Below are 14,835 nucleotides of genomic sequence, written 5' to 3' on the forward strand. Positions count from 1 at the left end.
TCCAGGAAGCTTGGACTGTAGCCTACAGACTTTAATGCCCAGCTCTGTCGCTTGCTACCCCATGTCCTTTCACAAGGGACAGGTTCGGTCAAGACTGTTAGACTCTACATTGTGTCTACTACTCAGTGATACGCCAAGTTTCGTTCAACTATCAAGGCTTGTGACTGTGTATATGCAGGCATGAGCTAAAGTTCAGAAGAAAGTTGAGAAGGAATCAAGGTAGACTATTTAAAGTTTACTGGAGTTGTGTTTTTCTTTTCGTGTTTTTCGCTCTATTTTACCATGGATTTAATAGCCACATTATATGAAATGTATCTGTTCGCTGTAAACTATCTCCTAGTTTCAGAAAATGTGGAGAAGCCGGTCAGGGAATGTTTAAATGGGGTAAATCAACGCGTCGGGAAGTGCTTACAGAAGAAAAGGGGAGATGTAGACAAGTTCCTTTAAGTTGGCATTATCCGTCCTTATTAAATGGGTGTACTTTCCCCATTGGAGGCAAGTGACTGCAACCTAACAATCTGGTGTGGGATAGTAGGAGAAGAAAAATGCACACTGGTTTCCATCAGAGACGACGGCTCTGCACTCAGGGCTAAGGGATGACAAAAGTGAGCAAGTCAGCGCTGTGACTTCCACGTGACTCTCCGCAGAGAGCAGGCCGCATCTGTAAGGACCCGACTGACACTTCCCCCAGCGTGGGCCCGCTGCCCCAAACAGAAGTCACATGCCCCGCGAGGCATTTTCTTGTATCTCCAAAGAGTATTAGCTTCCTTAATCCAAGAAGGTAATGAGAGGTTTTCAGACTGATTAAATCAGCTTAGTTCATACAAAGTCTATTAGGAACTACATATTCAATTAAAACAATTTCTAAAGCAAAATCTGACAAAAATCCACTCTTAAAGTAATTTAGATAATAGGTTCTTAACATTTGGCAAATTAAATCCTTCTCACAGCTGGTATTTTCCGCAGGGTCAGAAATAGGTGCAGAAGTTCTCTGGGACAAAAATGAACTTTGTGTGTTAACCCATATGCCGTGATTATAAACAACAGAAACTAGAAAACATGAGTATGAGCCTAACATTCCTATTTATTTTATTTAATTTTTCTTCAAAGGCTACATACATGCAGAAGTTGAACATGTCATCACAATGCTTTAAATAAAGTTCAAAAAATAAAAATGATCCAAGATCCATTTACTTATGGAAATATATATGACACTTATAATGAAGACAGGTCACTCATCCTTTTTCCTAATCTATCAGAAAAATATTTATATTATAAAAAAGAATTTAAATTCAGGTTCAGAATAATTTTTTTTTAAATCCTTGAGCGAATAATCTAAAAAGAAGCTGGATGTCAATACAATGTGTAGAGAAGCACGTTCCAGGCTTTTGAAAAATGGGTCTGATATCCTTAGAACTCATCCCGAAACCACTGAAGAAAGTCAGTTTAGAAACAAAGGGTCATTTTAAAACTACAGTCGCTGTGATCATGGTTGATGCGGTTAGCGATGCAATGTAAAGGGCACAACTTTTGTAAGCAGATATTGCGGGATTTTTTTTTTACGTTTCTGAACGGAGAATTTTATTTACAAACACAGGTTGGAGGCTTGAAGTAGCCCCACCTCTCTCTGCTGGTCAATACTGCAAGAGGGGTTAAAGATCCTGGGGAGAAGTTGTGAGGCCTGGGCCCTTCTGTGAAATGTGTAAGCACGCACCGGCTCCCGGGACTCCAGAAAAAGCCAGCAGGAAGGAGCAAGCATCTTCCGAGGCCCCCCTCGCTCAGGTGAGAGCAGTAGGAGGCTTGGCGGAGTCAAGAGAGGGGAAGGGGCACATTTTTGAGAAAGAGTCTCAGGGTTCCGGAGTGCGGCCATTTCCTTCTACTAAAACCAGTACTTCTTTGGTAACATAATACAATATATATCAGCGATTCCAAAAATAAGTTATCAACAGAATGCACTCAGAGTTCCACTTCGTCAATGTCCACATTCCTCCTGGAAATGAGACCTGCCTTGCTGCCCCTAAAGGAAAAAGGCAGGAGACAGCTGCCCAGGCCAGAGGACTATTCATTCTTGGAAATGACATACAGTGTGAGCAGGAAAAAGGGATAACTGACCAAAGTGTGTTCAAATGGATTTGGAAAGCCCTAAGTGGGCGGGTACACATACCCCAAATTCAGAAGCAGCTTTAATTCAAACAATTAAAATATCACCTCCTCTTTAAATCAGAAATACAAGGTTTCCTACCAGGAGAAAGCCCTTGCTACCACACTATGCCTATTCTTTGAAATGGCCGAATTGAAATTCTGGTTAGAAATACTTCCACAGAGGGCCTGAAGACCTAGAGTGTGATTTATAGCCTGATACTCAACTGTGATGCTAAGTTTTCATGTTAGGCAACCCAACTATTATTTTCCTTTTATTGATAAGAAAAACAAAAAAGTTAAAAAAAAAAAAAAAGAAAAAGAAAAAGAAAAGATGTGTGTGCTGTCAGTGCAAAATCAGATTAAGTATGGTTTTTCTCTTCCCTGGGACAGAAGAAAAACAATGCCCAGGGCACAGTGTGTAGGAATGTGTCACAACAAATAATCAAGACAGGTCTCACCAAGCTAGTATTCCTCCAAGTACAGTGTGGTTTTCAAAAGCAGTATTGTCACGATTATGCATATTCTCATTAACTAGGTACAGCAGAGCTACTTAAAGGGAAACCGATTTCTTGTGCCTCAATGAAAGGGGAGTGTAGAAAACAATAATTAGTCTGAATAAGGAAATTTAAAAGGACAAAAAAAAAAAAAAAAAGCAGATAATGTGACGGTAGAAACCCACACAGTCTCCCCCCACCCCACCTGCCACTTTGAGCCCTAATTGCCCAATCTGCAAGGGCAGAAACCCACTCTAAATGAACCAGCATCGGGCTTCGGCAAGTCTTCTCTTCACTCTCCCTCCTGTTAAGACCGTTTCCAAAACCAATCAGCAAAGGACAAAGAATTCTTTACAGAGTGCAATTAGTGTTTTCCACGTCCACCTTCAAAAGCATGATGCTCTTCATGGGCTAAAGGACAGAAAAAAACAAAAAAGAAAAAAAGGAAAGAAAACTTTAAGCAAAGGATGGGGCAACCCTTCTCTAAGGCATCTCATTCAGTTTCCCCAAATGTTGGCAAGAATGCAAATACCTTTTTGTGCCAGTAACTGTTAGCTAAGGCGTGCATTTCCTGAGAAACGTAATAATGAAAATTAAAACAAGGAATAAACAAGCAATGGGCATGCTGCCTGTTTCTTCTTGCTGTGCCGAGAGAATGAGTAATCCCCACGAGCTGATGAAGAGAAATTCACAGGGCCTCCCATGCTACAGGGGAAAATGTGCCCCACGGAATGCATGGAGTGGGGGACCCCGTGTTATCCACGCCAGGGCCCTTCACAGACCTAGCTTTAGAAATAAAATAAAACAAAAATAAAGCAAAACAAAGAACAACACAAGTGGGTAGCAATCGTTTTACGTCCCCCGACCTCTGAGCACCCTCTGTGGGAAATGAAGTTTCATAAAACTGATGGGTCTTTTATTTTTTCCAATCATTTTTTTTTTTTTTAATTTTTAAAAAAATCTTCCCCCCAGTCCTATTGCCTGGCTTATGAAATCACTAATTACAACTAGGAACTCTAGAATAAAAAATTGTGCGGCCTGAAGTATTTTTCCAAAGACATAACTATTTTGTAAAGGAGAAGTCAGAAATGAGACATTCATGAAACGCAAAACATCTCGTCCAAGGCAAAAAGGGCCAAGGGTGGAAATCCACTTCCTGATTCCGGTTACCCATCATCATAAAGCAAGGGCAGGTCCTCTTCTCTCAAGGGGAAGAGCCACTGTGGCTTAGATCTAATAAGCCAGACGCAACACAGAATTCTGTGCTTTGTCTTCCGGTTCCCCCACCCCTACCCCCACGGGCAGTGAATGGTGAGCTGGCCCATTTCCCCTGTTAAGCCCCTCCCAATTCTTTGTGTTAGGTATAGACTCAATTCTTCAGACTAGTGTCTAAAGGGGTGAAAGGGTCGGCAAAGGGACCATTCTCCCTTCAGGACCATCATGGATGTTTACACCAACCTGTTCTTCGGATAAAACCTTGCGGGGCAAGCACACTTATAGCTCCCCAGGTTACTGTGGGTTGGCCAAATTCCTAATGAGAGCCTCCAATTGGAAATGACTTAACTGAATACTTCTCACATGTAAATCTTTACAAATAGTTCACTTTTTGTGATTTTTTTTCTTTTTAAAACAGAGTTTAAGGGCCGGTACCGAAGCAAACAGGGTCTGTTTTGTACTAAAATATACAGTGATGCTGGTTCAAGTGAAGAAGCCAACACCTCCTAGGGATGCTGGGCTCCGAGTGACAAATCAAGGGCTACTGACTGTCTGGAGATTCTGACTCCACCGAGTGGGAGGGACAGTACTGGGGTGGGTATAGCTGAGATACGGAAATGATACAACTGTGATGGGCTATGGAGATAGCAGAATGGAGCATTCAGAACTGGGTGAGTTCTGTGAGACACAAGTTCTTTCAGCCTGAAGTTAGCCTTGGTGGAAAGAGAGTATAGAATTCTTGAAATCAGGAGTCAGAGAATTTGTTGTGGAAAGGGGCAGAGAATATACACAATTTATGCTCTGCAGGCCATCCGGTGTCTGTCCCACTGGCTGACTGTGCCACGGCTAACACTGGAGCAGCCACAGACGTGTGCACAAACGGGCCCTTCGAGGTGCCAGTACACTCCATCTATATATACGGACACCGCAATTTGAATTTCATGCAGTTTTCTTGTGTTACAGAATGCCGTTTTTCTTTTAATTTTTTCCAACCATGTAAAAATGTGAAAACCATCCTTAGCTGCAGTCCTTACAAAAAAGGAGGCAGGGAGGGGGGCAGATTTGGCATAAGGTTCATAGTTTGCCAACCTCTGCTCTAAATAATTCTTACATCAAACAGATGTCATTCATCTGTCCTAAAGAACCTAACCGAACTGGTGTGGGGAGAGGGTCGAACTGGGGTGGGAGGTGAGGCAGGGGTGGGTGGGGGAAGGGTCTCTGTGCACCGTGAGTTTCTCAGTCAAAGAATTATTCTGTATCCAAATCATGTATGACTTAACAATAGCCCAGTTCTCACCTCCCCTGCCGGAGGTCTTGACCAGATATGCTTGGGCTCTTTCTACAAGGAAAACCCGCCATGTCACCTGGCTTCTGTACACTTGTGAATAGTTACACCAGGGTCCTATTAACAAGACAGAATAAAAGCAGAGAGTTGGCCATTTCTAACTCAGCTCACCCTACGACTGCTCTCCATCATGCTGTGAATAAGATTTCTGCCCAGACCTCATTTTTCCAAATCAATTCTGTAGCACGTGGTACGTAATAACCCTACCGAGTAAAGGACTGCCTGCTTTACATAAAATAAAGAGAATTGCTTGTTTTTTCCAATTCAGAGTTTTATTTGAATAATCTTTGAGTCTTTAAATGTTAATTTATGCCATTAAAATATGGATTTCTACAGAGACCCTAGCCAGTTCTGCATTACTCACAAACTTCCCAATGGCATCTATCTTTAGGGCATCTATTCAGCTTGATTCAACTGGCCAGGCTGCAACTCTCCCTCCCGATTCGGCTTCCGCTCCCCCGCCCCTCAAGCCATCACAACTAAGCTGTGACTCATCCTTCTTCAGTCTTACCTGATTATTACCACTGCTCTAAAAACTAGCCTAACCACTCTGTGGCTTAATTTTCTAATGAAATACTCCTATCATCTTGGACCTGCTAACCGTGTTACTTGGAAATTTAATGAGAGAATTTTGAAGTAGAAGGAACCTTGGAGATCATTTAAGACGAACCTCCTCGATATTTTGGCGAGAAAGTGAGAAGACGGGAAGGTGTGACTTGCTCAAGGTCACACCATTGAAGGGGGACAAAAATTCAGAGTGCCTGACTTAAGGATTGCAAACTGCTTCTTCAACTCTTCTGAGGCAAGTGTGGAATTGGTTCAAAGGTGGTAAAGAACGTTGTAGCCCCATTCATAAGTGGCCATGAAACACACTTTTTTCCAGAGAGTTAGCCTTGTGAGGGAGAAAAACAAGAAAAGACCCCTGGTGACCTTTCAATTATTATCTGGGTTGAAAATACAATTAATATTCCCTAAGGACTGAAAATTGCATCGACAAATGTGCAATTTCCATGCTGAATAGCCAAGAATCAACCTCTGCAGGGCCATCTTTCTGTCTCTTTTATTTAAACTTTCATTTAAAATTCAGAAGCTAAGCACCTACTGAATTACTGGCAGGAACAGATCAGTAGTCCTTTTGCTTAAAATCTAAATCATTTGGCCTGTGAACGTATGATTCCTTCGAGGGAAGTCTTCATTTTAATAACCTCTATCATACTAAGACAATCCTCAAAGAATATCTGATTTTTTTCTCGTTTTTGGTAAGGGGTTGGGAAACAGGAAGGGAGTGTATTTCAGCAAGACTGAGACGCACTCCCCACTCCTCACCCCACATTTCAAGACCCCTGGAATCAATACTATGTCATTATTTTATTGGGAGCCTTTTATTTTTCCTTCTTAGTAATAGTAAAGTGATCCTTATCATCAAGGGTATCTGAGAGTCAATGAAATACCATAAATACCAATTAAAAAATTGGGTTATTGACTCTTGGAATAGTTTGGGAAATAGGAATCTACCATTTGTATGTGTAGGGCTGTCACTACTTTTATCTAACTCACTGTTAAAAGTGTAACCTGCGGTTTGATCTACCAAACATTGGTTTAACAAGCACTAAGCTGTTTTCATTGTGAAAAAGATGACTTTTTCAAAAGAGCACACAAAAGCAATGAACATGAATCATGATGGAAACAATGGGTCCACACACCTATTCATACTGTTAACATTTCACCACTGTGCGTGAATTCTCTTTCGTTCTGTGTCACAGTCTTCCGTAATGAGGAAGTATCAGCATTTCAGTAGAACATTCAATCACCTCTGTGCTCGGAACAAGCTCCTCCACAAATACAGATGTTATACATTATAAATTCCTGTTTATGAAGGGATGATTGAATATCTACCTGCCAGCTCATATAATAACATTTTTGTTATTGTTGCTCCAAATAGAAGGTAATTTTTTTCCTGAGAATGACAAATTTAAGATCAGGTCTAAATTTCTGAAATAACAGATACGATATGTATCACCTTTTCTGATTCGTGTGTTTAGGTGATGATAAAATCTCATTTTAATTTCTGAGACTACACTGCTTTTTTTAAACACACGTATTTTATCGAATCATTTTCTGGATTATAGAATTTTGAGTGATTCTGCCTCTGCCTCGTTGGCAACACAGTCTCTATCTTTACAAGTATGATGGAACAAGCTAGAAAGTAATAACTGAAAATGAAGCACTTACGTTTATAAAATACTGCTTTAAAAGATATGTGGGGCAGAAGTTCATAGATCTTTTCTAAAACGGTCGCTTCACCCACTACAGACGCGTTTACATTCCAGACTTGGACGACATCTTCCCGGTCTCGAACACTGACACTGACTCCTATCACTTCGTCATCTGAGGGAAGGCAGGGAAAGAAGAAGTGAGTGATCACGTCACGTCTGTCTGCATTGTTTTTTAAGCACTTGTCATTTTGGCTGCAAATTATGGACTCAGTAATAAAAAGGCGACACAAGAGAACTCATAATACTGTTTCTAAAGGGGAATCGATGGACAAAAGCGAGTTAGTGGGCAAAAGCTGTAACAGTCGCATCACATTTACCCAGGAACTTAGATAAACATCACGTTCCAGCCAAGCGAATTTTCCAGATAAGTAATTTATCCTTTTTAACATGTTACCAAAGCTTTTGGACTGATTTCTTTGTCTGTTTTGATGAGACTTTTTCTAAAACGGGTTGCATAATGCTCTGTCCTATGAAAGCCAAGTGAACTCAAATGAACTTTTCCTCGATGCTTGACTGTCTTTGTTAAAAACAGCGAGCCTTTCTCCTGACTGCCTGCCAAGCATTCAGAGATCGTGGGGCGAATGGTGCTATTTGCCCCAATATTAGCTGGACCCAAACTGTGTGTTCCAAGTGGGCTCATTCTATTTTTTGTGGTTTGCTTGTATGTTTCTTTGCTTTTCATTCTTTCTGCTCTCCAATGCTTTTCTCTGGCCACCTCCCTTCGGGTTTTGGCATTTGGAACTTTGGACTAGGGAACCAATGACCATCTTTTAGCACTGTATATAAAGTAAGAGCAGATATTTTCGGAGTATGGCTCTGCTGTTCTGGGGCTTCCGTAAATGGACACTAGAGCACTCATCTACACTGATTAATGTAGATATTTTATTTATTTTTTACTAAATTCTGGATTGGGGGCCATTCTGTGGATATTTGAGCATGGTAGCTGGAGAAGTAAGGCTTTGTCGTACCATCATATGAATGCTTGCAGCCACTCTGTATATATTAATTTGCAGCCAAATGACAGGAGTAAAGAGTTTTGACTCCTGGTTTGCATGCGTATGGCATATTAATGAAACACGGTCAGCTCTCTCTACTTGCATGCTCAGCATCTATAAGTAAAATGTGAAAGATGAGCATTATCAAAATTAGGAAATTTTGCCTTAAATAATATGCTTTGTCTAATTAGCTTAATTTGCTCTAAATCCCTATATCTAAATATTTATGCCATCAATTTTTCCAATTGTCTTCTGGGGGTTAAAACATTCCAGTACTTTGATACAATTTAAAAGAGGGCATGTCCAATTTACTAAAGGGGTTCATCTCTAGTAAAATAATTCCTTTGTTCCCTACTTCTTTCCCCTCCCTGGGTTGATCCTGGCTAAGTGTGTATGATTTCACACCAAATGATGCCATTTATATAAGTGTTTGAAAACAGGCAAAATCAGCTCTGGTCTCAAAAGCCAGATTGGGTGGCCACCTTTGGGGGAAGGGAGGGCAAAGAAGGATTCTGGGGGGAGGGGCGCAAGGGGGTATAACGCTCTGCTCGCTCCCTGATCTGAATGCAGTTTCAGGGACCTATTTACTTTGTGAACATTGATGAAGCCGTGCATATTACAATTTGTGTATTTTGTTGTATATATGTCACCTTTAACCCAAAATTTCCAAAAAAATAGACAGGACCTGATCATGGCTACTCCTTGGCCAAGAGAAACTTATTATTGCATCAAAAATGCTGTTTTAGTTCAGGTTTCTCATTTTTAAAAAAATTTACACCTTCAACATATCCTTGATAAAACTCACTAGCAAAACTTCTATGTGAACAGAAAATCACCAAGGAAAGAAAGAAGCCCTACATGTAGCTGACCAGTTTCAAGAAGGGCCACAGGGACACCAGACCAGCTGCTCAGGGAAACATCAGCACCGTCTGGCCTTCGGGCAGGACCTACTTCTACACTGTTGGCCCGAGGGTGCTGTGCCTGGTGGATGCTCATTCCACTGAGCCGTCAGGATTTCGGCTTGGCTTGGCTTTCGGCAGCTAGGCGGATCCTCCTGGCATAGCACTTTCAGAAGCGGCCCAGGAAAAGGCTGCAACTCTTACACAAAGGCAGATCCATCAGGGGACATGTAATATTCATAAGTTGAACCAACCAGCAAAACCCTAATTATTTTAGGGTGCCGGCACCACAACAGCGAGGAGGAGCCCCTGGTTAAAGTGGGGGAGGTGGGCCCAGAGAGCCTGGCTGACTTGCTTGAGGGGGCAGAGCCAGGTTAAGGGAAGAGCTAATGGTTAATGGACAGTTAAGAGTGGACTTGCTTCCTAACTCAACCACGCACAAGAGGCCTTCTTTACTCAATCCTGTCTGTTTATTATTACTTAGATTATTTTCCCTGGTTCTGGAAACAGGAATAATTCGCACAGGAAATTTCCTCTCCCAGGGATTTATGTGTTTATAATTATACTTAGGATGCATTTTTGGCTCCATATTGTGAAGTTGCTAACGACTCCTTGTTAAAACAGAAGGAATCTGTACTTGTAAGACAATTTTATCTTAACCCAGGTTTTGTCTTAAAGGAATGAAAACTAGTGTAATAAGGAAGCAAAACAAAAGGAGAATTATTGAGAAAGCAGGGCAATGAATCTGAAACTTAACACAGAACTGGTGTGGCCTGGGGAGGTGGGGGCAAAGAGTATCATCTAAGACATCTGAAGACTGATTGGTCAGTACTAATTTACCTAAGAAAACTTTTTTTTTAAAGGAAAGCTGAACAGGTCAAGCGTTATTCCCAATGTAACCTCAGAAGCGTTCTGAAGGAACTAGCCAGGAAGAAAACACAACTTGAAACTAGCAATTCAATTCTCTTTAAGTGGTTTCATGATTTAAAAAAAAAAAAAAAAAAAAAAAGGCAAAATAAAAATGGGCTTACGGAGGCTTGGAGAAATTCACCCAGTATTTGAAAATGTGTGAAGACCTTCTATTTTAGCTTCAGTTGTAATAATGGTGGGCACATCCCTGCCTGGCCTTAGGGAGTCTCTTCGAGCAGGAGACTAAGAGAGGGACAGGAGGAAGGAAGAAAAAACTGAAGAGGTCAGAAAGGGCTGTGCCTGCCTCACAACGAACTCTGCTAGACATCAAAGGCACTTTGCCCACTAGAAGAACTGGAACCAGAAACCTCCCCCAAATTGTGTTAAGAGCTAAACGATAGCAAATTTTCTTTTCTTCCTATTTATTTTGGACAGATGTTCATGGACACTATTTAGATGAGCTATGTGGGGAAAAATATACGCACATACACACATATATATACCTATAACACATGTGTCAAGATGCACATGTGCACACACACACGCGCGCAACATGAAATGCCATGATCGCATGAAAAAAAACCAAATAACTTCACAGATACAAAGGAAATGTCAAAACGTGTCAAAAGCCAAACACACAAAAACAAACCTCTCCGAGGGACAAGCACAAGCCAAGCACGCATACGTGAGCGGGTGACCGGCGGCATGGGCTTCTTTACCTGCAGCGGCACAGTCTGTGAACTGTTCCCCGATTGTCGCTAACAACAATTCTTTCCAAACTGTGGACTGGCGTGGGAAAAGAATAAAAAACAACAAACAAAACCAAAAAAAAAAAAAAACCAATAACAACACATATATATTTTTAGACAAGTATCTTCAGGAACTATACAAGTCACATTTTTCTTCAGCTTCGTATGCACTTTTCATGCCCATATTCAGAGCCCGCAGACACCCCCATATCACGCGTGTCAAGAGTCCCAGGAGTGACATAAACTGCACTGTTCTACAGGTAACTTTGGGTCCAAAGCCACAAAGCCCATCTCTAGTAAAACCCAGATGAAGTTCAAAAGAATGGGGGGTGGGGCGGGGGAAGAATGCTTTCCAATGTATAATGTTCCGATTTCTTTACCTTTCAAAGTGTATCAACTGATTATAGTTGAATGCTACCAGTAAAATCCTTCTCTCCCAAACCCTTCCTTCTCTCTGCTTTTCTTGCGCTTTATAAAGTACTTAAAAAGTTACCCAAGTGATGAGCCCTTCAGGAAACTGGTGGTTTAGTGAACACTAGAGGCATGCAGATTTCCAGCCACAGTCGAGACCGACTGTGCTTCGGGCGAGGACTGGATGTGTGTATGCATCTGCCTGGAAGGATCACTACGCGTTCCTGCCCACCTCCTGCAAGTGACAAACCTGAAGCCCCTTCTACCCAAGATGTACTAGGGCCATCCAGTCAACAGCCCGCGTGCGCACACGGGGAACTGGACGCCTCTAAGTGTTTCTGGTTATTCCCCTTTGAAAAGTTCTTGGTCCTATGTGCCTCCCTTGCCAGAGTTCACAGGCCCTGAACTCTCCCAGAACTGGGTCTGAATCCTTATAGGCTGCGTAGTCTGTGACTGGGAAAGTTAGAACCCTCTCCCCCACCCCCCGCCAAACCCGGAGCCTCAGTTTCCTTAGGTGAGCAGGGAATAACAACGGGCTGGCCTTCCGGGGCTGTTGTGACCGTGAAATTAGTCAACAAATGTATTCAAAGGGCTTAGCATTGTGACTGCAGCGACAGAACCTAACAGTTAAGATCCATTCCACAAATAGCTGCAGGTGTGCTCTACGCCAGCTGCTCGCTACATATTAACTATTAATAATAGTGTTTATGACTATGTGCTAAGAAGCTGAAAGCAGCCTGGCTGAATTTTTAACCAAGAGGATAGCAATTCAGCACTGAGACCTTTCACTGTCAAGGATTTTATTTTCTCTCTCCTAGATGCTCCCTTTTGCTCTGCTTGTCTCCCTTCTCGAAATCATCTTCTCCATGCTCCATCTGTCGCACTGGCGGTGTCTTACACCATTTGTGATGAAGGGGAGGGTGTCGCGAGGAAGCTGGAGGCAAGGGGAGGTCCCCTGCCCTCACTGGCACGTCAGCCAAGGCTGGCCCACCGAACGCCTACTCCTCCACGATTCAAAGGGCGTGCAGTTCTTGGGGTGAGGACACTTGTACAGAGATGAACGTGTTGTTATCTGTGACTGCACAAGGCTAAGGAGAGGAAGGGCCAGTGTGCCCCTCAGCTACTGTGCACCACACGGTGACATCACGACTGTTTCTACTGGAACTCCAGGCCTGGTGAGAGTAAATCAAGAGCCTGGGAAGGAGAAGGCATTCTTGCCGAAATGAAACACAAGTTATGCTCTCTCATTCTCTGACAATCTCTGCGTTCTCTCCTTTGAAAGCGGGGCAAGGGGAGATTCACAGGCCTGGCCTGGTTGTCGGCTCCGCTGACATCTTTCAGGAAAGCCAAGTAACAGGCAAATCCTGGAGCTGCGCATCTTGACGACGACTCACATCATTCACACAGAGATCTGGTCACATCTTTAGGTTTGTGCTTCTAGGGAAATGACTCGGTCTCTAGGGACGCTGCAGTCCTTTGAGCTTATCCACATAAAAGAAACCATGAAAAGGTGACATGGGTAGCTTCTGCCCTTTCATCCATTTTCAAAGACGTGTTTTGGTTTCCCAAAGCTTAAGGATAGGTTTGAATGTTCATTTTCAGCCTGTGTGATGAACTGGAGCCTATTCCTAGAAAATCCCAGTTTCCGGGGCTTGGCCACTAGACACCGGTGTCCCACCAACCAGGCTTTCCTCGGCCCCTCTGTGAGGTGGGGCACAGCCTCTCACAAACCCCCAGAGAATGGCATGATGCACAGCCTCCCAAGCATCCCGTCTCCGCACCAACGTCAGGGGAGGAAGGGCTTTTGGTGGGTGGGATTCAGCTTCTCACTATATCTACCAACTTCCACACTTTAGTTATGGCTGGTGAGGAAATGACAGCCACCATCAACCTTTCTGTGAGGTCTCTAAGTACGGGGCCCTTCGGAATTTATGGCACGGTCTCACTACCACATTGTCCCTACAGAGAAACACGATACTGCATTTTCAAGGTGACACTGTGAGGCAGAAACCCACCAAGGTCAGAATGGACTTACTCGCCCCCAGTCCCATTCTGACACCACCAGGTGGACTGTCTAAAAAGCCCAAGGGGCTCACCATACACAGTCAACAACAACCCCAACCGTAGCTGGTTCTAGAAAAGGGTCCGAACAAACTTACCGTGCTGTCCTTGGGGACTTTCATCTTCCAGATGCCGCCCTTGGCATTACTCTCCTCTTCCCTGGATCAGAGACCAACATTTAAATTTAGACTCAAGGATTAAGTGATTACATGCATTTAGTTCAACAACAGGTGACAATAAAGACAACAAATAATGGAACATTCTTCAATAAATTCTCCCTCTGTCCTTTCACTGGCAAAGGAAGCAGATGAAAGAAAAAGGAACAGGGTGGAGACAGGGAGGGAAGAAAGTGGGATTCAGTGGCCACCAGGGCAAGGGAGGTCATGGGACACCTATTTCTCACCCTGAAGGAGGCGGAGAGGGTTCCCTATACTATCTGGGGATGGGCCAATTAATACGAGGCTTCCCATGTGTGAACGCCTTTATGTTTCAGGGCCACATTCAGGACGCTGCCTTATCAGATTCTCATACCAACCCTGTACCGTATGCCTAATGGGACACTTGGCCCCCATGGCGGGCATCTACTGTGTTTTCCTGTTTAGCATATGCTTGCTCTCCAGGGAAGAGTACCCCAATTCTTGCTTAAGGAGCTACTTGTCCCCTACTTTTATATCAGACCCACTCCAATAGGGTTGATTGCACATCCTAGCCTCAAAAGTGGGCTTACGATCCAGGTCTACTTAGAAGAATATTGCCTCTTCCTAGTCCCAGTCACTGGCCAGGGATGTAAAAGAGGGCCCATGGTGAGCCAATGAGAGCCAGCCCTGCCATCTTATTGGGTCTGGTGAAGGTTGGCAGTGATTAAACAGGTAGAGGGTAAGCCTGGAGCTCGGGAATGCCATTTTGCACCACAAATGGGAGGCTGTGCCTAAAAATGAAACCAACCCAGAGGAGAGCAAGTCAACTTGATGGAGAGCATCAGATTCCTAATAACATTTGAGCACCTAGATATGCCAGGAATCAGCCCTATCAGTGGACAGCTCAGTTACAGGGACAAAAACAAATGGTATCTCTCTGTCCATCCTATCTATCTATCTATCTATCTATCTATCTATCTATCTATCTATCCATCTACCCATCCACCCATCCATCCACCCACCCACCCACATGGGCCCATGTTAGGCTTCTGTCATTGGCTATCAAATGAGCCAAGACATATTTCTATGTGATTAACGAGTAAATAACTTAGAACAGTTGAGGGACATGATATAAGAATTTATTACTAACCAGGACTCCAGCATAAGCAAACTGGCTTATTGTCTGCCACCCTCATCATGAC

At 43.1% G+C, this 14,835-nt stretch overlaps 1 protein-coding gene across 2 annotated transcripts in view; it reads right to left on the reverse strand.

Moving 5' to 3' along the window:
• Positions 1–1,064: 1,064 nt before the first annotated feature.
• EIF4E3 (eukaryotic translation initiation factor 4E family member 3) overlaps positions 1,065–14,835 on the reverse strand; it is a 78,683-nt gene continuing 64,912 nt past the window's right edge. The window contains exons 4-7 of one of the 2 annotated variants that reach the window (XM_077770638.1): positions 13,595–13,655; positions 10,995–11,061; positions 7,429–7,584; positions 1,065–3,047 (exon numbers count right to left, since the gene is read on the reverse strand). In XM_077770638.1, coding sequence (XP_077626764.1) covers positions 3,001–3,047; positions 7,429–7,584; positions 10,995–11,061; positions 13,595–13,655 — 331 coding nt within the window. In that variant the 3' untranslated portion in view covers positions 1,065–3,000. Of the gene's footprint in view, positions 3,048–5,635; positions 6,089–7,428; positions 7,585–10,994; positions 11,062–13,594; positions 13,656–14,835 lie in introns of those variants that run through there. The other variant, XM_077770639.1, reaches the window with a different exon arrangement.

Source organism: Crocuta crocuta, unplaced genomic scaffold (genome assembly GCF_008692635.1).
Source record: "Crocuta crocuta isolate KB4526 unplaced genomic scaffold, BGI_CrCroc_1.0 scaffold126, whole genome shotgun sequence".
Classification (NCBI taxonomy): domain Eukaryota; kingdom Metazoa; phylum Chordata; class Mammalia; order Carnivora; family Hyaenidae; genus Crocuta; species Crocuta crocuta.